This window comes from Babylonia areolata, chromosome 24, assembly GCF_041734735.1.
Source record: "Babylonia areolata isolate BAREFJ2019XMU chromosome 24, ASM4173473v1, whole genome shotgun sequence".
Classification (NCBI taxonomy): Eukaryota; Metazoa; Mollusca; class Gastropoda; order Neogastropoda; family Buccinidae; genus Babylonia; species Babylonia areolata.
The window spans coordinates 35,704,900-35,709,899 of record NC_134899.1 but is presented as its reverse complement, the minus strand read 5'-3'; the positions used below and the strand labels follow the sequence as shown (position 1 = coordinate 35,709,899).

The window sequence follows — 5,000 nt, the reverse complement described above, 5'->3', positions numbered from 1 at the left end:
CGGTACCGTGGAATTTGGGACATTTTTTTTTTCTACTGTATTTCCAGTGATGATGACTGAGGATTGGGGTGATCAGATGTTGCCATGGGTGTGTGTTTAGGTTTTGGACAACTTGAGAAGTCTGTCTTTCTATAATATCACATCCCGGCGTCAATCAGGATTTGAGATAAAGCAACCTTCAGAGTTGGTCGTCAGAAAGTTTGAGCAACACTTTTTTTTTCTTTCTTTTTTTTTTCTTTCGCTTTTCCATTTAGCCTCTTTGTGTGACTTTCATTTTGAAAGAGGTGTTAGTGCATGTGTGGACGTATCCATATACGCTACATGACATCTTTAAAATATTGAAGAAAATATATAAAAAAGAGAGCAGATGCTTGACCTGTGCGTAAACCCAATACGCTGTTCAGGCCTTGAGAGCCGACGATATGTTTGTATAGATCATTAACAGAAAGATAAATGAAATGAAGAAAAAAGCTACAACATAAAAATGCAACAAAAAAACAAAACAAAAAAAAAACCCCAAAACCAACAACCAAACACCAGAAAACAAAAAAACAAACAAACAAACAAACATATATCTATTGGAAAAAAAATTACAGACACAAAGAAAGCAAGGTTGAAATATAATCAGAAAGAAATCATGTTGTGACTAGTGTGTTATTACCGGTATTGCAGTTATCATTATTCATAATGGTGTGTTATTTCCATGGCTTCACTGAAGTGTACGGATAGAGTTTCACTTCTACAGCGTATTAAACGAATTTTTCACTTCTACAGCGCATTAAAATAATTTCCTGGGAATTAGCTTTTTAGTGTGTGGGTGGTTAACTTGAAATGCACACACGCCTCTGACAAATTTACGACTATACATGTACCAACAACATTCTTACTATGCCGGACTATATCTTTCTGCACAACGAAAGAAGAATATAGCTTTCGCTGATTCAGATATATCGTCCCACCAAATTTTAGCCACACATGAAAATAAAGTAACGCTCTTTCAACCGAACGCACAAAATTAAGAAAAAGACGATAAATCACACCCACACAATCACCCAGAATGCTGGAGCGTGCGATTTGTAATGGAATCGGAACGAAACGGCTCGTTTAACTTATTCACAGAGGGAGTTTATATGGGCAAGCTTTACATATGTAGCCAGGGCTTACAAGTTTAAACAGCATTGTGTACACCTGGGTTTATAGCCAACCTTGGGGCAGGCTTAGGCCAACGACTGAATTGCCAGAGTGAATGATAAGAGAGGGGGTGGGGGTGGTAGTGGCTCCAGTTCAATGCGTGTGATCGATTGAGACCTGTCTTTTCATGGAGGGTCTATAGCCTTGGGGGCTGGATGGTTCAGCAAGAGGAGGGGTGTGGGTGTGCAAGTGTGTGTCAAGTGTGGACAGGTTTGATCCCTCTTGTTCGCTTTCAGCTCTGTTTTGCTGATTGGTTGTGGGTTTTTTTTCTAACGTAGGTTTGGAAAGTTTCAGTACCTGTCTCTTTGTTTATGTCTATCTGTTTCTCTCTATCTTTGTTGCTACCTCCCCCTCCTCCCCTCTCTCTCTGTCAACTACAAGCGTGGAAAAAAAAGAAAGAAAATCTACTATGTTAATGTGAGACATACACATCCTGACAAATCTAAGCGGATAAACCACATAACAACAAGATGACGGTACGCTATGCTTACTTTTTTTTTTCTGCACAACGAAATAACATAACTTTCAACTATGACTCTCAATATCGTACCGCCATTTAGTCACATAATTATCAGTAAAAAAAAGCTTTTTCATTTGAACGTTGCAAGTGGGTGTCAAGTGTGGACGGGTTTGATCCATCTTGTTCGCTTACAGCTCTGTTTTGCTGATTGGTTTGTGCTTTTTTTTTCTAACGTAGGTTTGGAAGGTTTCAGTACGGACAGGTGTACCTGTCTCTCCGTTTATGTCTATCTGTTTCTCTCTATCTTTGTTGCTCCCTCCCACTCCTCCCCTCTCTCTCTGTCAACTACACGTGTGGAAAAAAAAGGAAGAAAATCTACTATGTTAATGTGAAACGTACACACCCTGACAAATCTAAGAGCATAAACCACATAACAACATGACAGTACGCTATGCCATACTATATTTTTTCTGCACAACGAAATAACATAACTTTCAACTATGATTCTCAAATATTGCCCTTCCATTTAGCCACACTTCAGAAAAAAAGCTTTTTCATCTGAACGCACAAATTTCTTAAAAAGACGATAAATCACACCCACACGATCACCCACAAAGCTGGAGCGTGCGATTTGTAATGGAATCAGATCATCAAAATGGCTCATATAACTTATTCACAGACGGAGTTTATATGGGTAGGCTTTACATATGTAGCCAGGGCTTACACGTTTAAACAGCATTGTGTACACCTGGGTTTATAGCCATCCTTGGGGCAGGCTTAGGCCAAAGGCTGAATTGCTAAAGTGATTGATAAGAGAGGGGGTGGGGGTGGTAGTGGCTCCAGTTCAATACGTGTGATCGATTAAGACCTGTCTTTTCATGGAGGGTCCATAGGGTCCATAGTTTTGGGGGTGGGGGCCTGTGGGTGATGTTTCAGGGAGATGGTGGTGTGAGTGTGGTTTGAGGTGTGTGTCAAGGGTGGATGGGTTTAATCTCGCTAGTTCGTTTACAGCTTTGTATTTCGTGCTGTAGGGTCAGGATTTTTTTTTTTTTTTTTTTTTTGTATGGACAGGCGTATTTCTTTGTCTGCATTTCTGTATGTCTGTCTGTCTCCCTCTGTCTCTTTCTGTCTGGTTCTGGACATGTCTCTATTTCTTTCTATCGCATTTTCCTTCTCTATCGATCTCTATATTTGTCTATTGTACTGCATTTCTTTTTCTCATTTTCTTGCTGTCTTTGTGGAGCACTGTGGTGGTGGAAGAGACATAATGAGAGAGAGAGAGAGAGAGAGAGAGAGAGAGAGAGAGAGAGAGAGAGAGAGAGCTGACTCTTTTATACTTTAATGTCATTGGCCATGAGGTTGAGACACAGTGAGGGACAGAGACTATGAGATAGACAAAAGAGGGAGTGGAAAAGAAGAGAAGGTACAGGAGAGAGAGAGAGAGAGAGAGAGAGAGAGAGAGAGAGAGAGAGAGAGAGAGAGAGAGAGAGAGAGAGACAGACAGACAGACAGACAGAAAGACAGACAGACAGACAGACAGAGACAGAGAGAGCTAGAGAGAGAGAGAGAGAGATAGAGGGGGGGGGGAACGGGGGGGGGGGGGGGGGGGGGGGGGGGGGGGGGGGGGGGGGGGGGGGGGGGGGGGTGGGGGGGGGGCGGGGGGGGGCAGGGAAGCAGACAGGCAGACCTACAGAATGACAGACAGAGACAGATGAAGTGAAAAAACGAAGAAAGAAGAATTAACAACTGATGAAAAGAAAACAAAACAAAACAAAAGAATACCAATAACAGACACTGGACTATTTTGTGAAGATTCACGCACATCACATCACCAATAAGCTATACATCCAAATCATAAAAGAGGAAACAAAAGAAAATAATATAAATGGAATGCTGAACAGTATGGAAGGCGATAAACTATAGTATGACCAAACAATCCGACGGAAAGTTGGAACGTATGATTAAAAAAAAAAGAAAAAAAGAGATAAATTGCTTGTATTTAATATTCACGCCGATTGTTGAATCATATTGTCAGAGACTTAATCTTTGTATCTAATTATCTGTATCTAACAGGACGGGAGTAAATACATTGGTGGTTTTGGACATGGGGAATAAAACAAAGAAACAAACAAACAAACAAAACTCGGATGCTTTGTCGCATATTTGATCTGATTTAACACATATTGTATTCGTGTCTGTTAAACGTTTGTCTGAACGAAGAAAATGTTGATGTAAATACAAAAGTAAATGAATAAATGAGTGAATAGATAAATACATGAGTGTATAGATGAATTAATGAATTGAGAAAGAAAGAAAGAAAGAAGGAAATAACGAAGAAAAGAAATAAAGAAAGAAAGAAAAAAGGAAATGATGAAGAAATAAATAAATAAAGAAAGAAAGAAAATCGAAATAAGAAAGAACGAAACAAACCAAACAAATATTTTATTTTCCCAAAAAAAACACAACCCTAGGGTGGGACGTGGAAGTCTTCCTCCGCAAGCTGGGCCAGGAGTACTTCAAGCTGTGTCTGGCGGAGTACGGGAAAGCACTCCGGGTTCTGGGCAGCACCCTCATGGACTTCTTCTCCAACTTGGACGGGATGCACGAGCACATCAAGTCGTCGCCGCGCTTCCAGGGCCAGAACCCGCCCTCCTTCCGCTGCGATCTGGACGTTGACAGCGCTGCTGCTGCTGCCACAGCAGACGTCGCCCAGAGCGGGGGATCAGGCTCAGGCTCAGGCTCAGGGTCGGGGTCCGGTGGGCCTCACAAAGCCGCCAAGGTCAACCTGCACTACTATACCTTCAGGAGACGCATTCTGTCCTTCGTTGCTGGGACCGTGGAAGCGGTGGCCAGCATGTTGTTCAACGTCTCTGTGGAGCTGAAGGTATTTGTGTGTGTGCGTGCGTGTGTGGGAGTAGGGAGGAGGGGGGGGGGGGTTGGTGGTTTTTGGGGTGAGGGGTTGGTGGCTGGGTGGGGATGTGTGGGGTTGGTGGGGGAGGTGAAGAGAAAGTTGGGTGTGGTGGGTGGTGGGTGGGGATGTAAGGTATGTGGAGGTGAGTGTGTGTGTGTGTGTGTGTGTGTGTGTGTGTGTGTGTGTGTGTGTTTGTGTGTGTGTGTGTGTGTGTGTGTGTGTGTGCGTGGGGGGTTAGGGGGGTGGTGGTGGTTGGAAGATGGACGGGTTAGAGCGTTTTGGGCTCTCTCTGTGTCTGTCTCTGTCTGTCTGTCCGTCTGTCTGTTTGTCTGTCTGTCTCACACACACACACACACACACACACACACACTGCCCCCCCCCCCCACACACACACACATACACACTACCTGTGCATGCCTGTGTATTTGTGTGTGTGTG

General features: G+C 43.1%; 1 protein-coding gene across 1 annotated transcript in view; it reads left to right on the top strand.

Moving 5' to 3' along the window:
- The window catches only part of LOC143298837 (guanylate cyclase soluble subunit alpha-2-like), a 139,754-nt gene that overhangs the window by 91,182 nt on the left and 43,572 nt on the right, over positions 1 to 5,000 (top strand). The window contains exon 6 of the mRNA XM_076611834.1: positions 4,123 to 4,535. Coding sequence (XP_076467949.1) covers positions 4,123 to 4,535 — 413 coding nt within the window. The remainder of the gene's footprint in view (positions 1 to 4,122; positions 4,536 to 5,000) is intronic.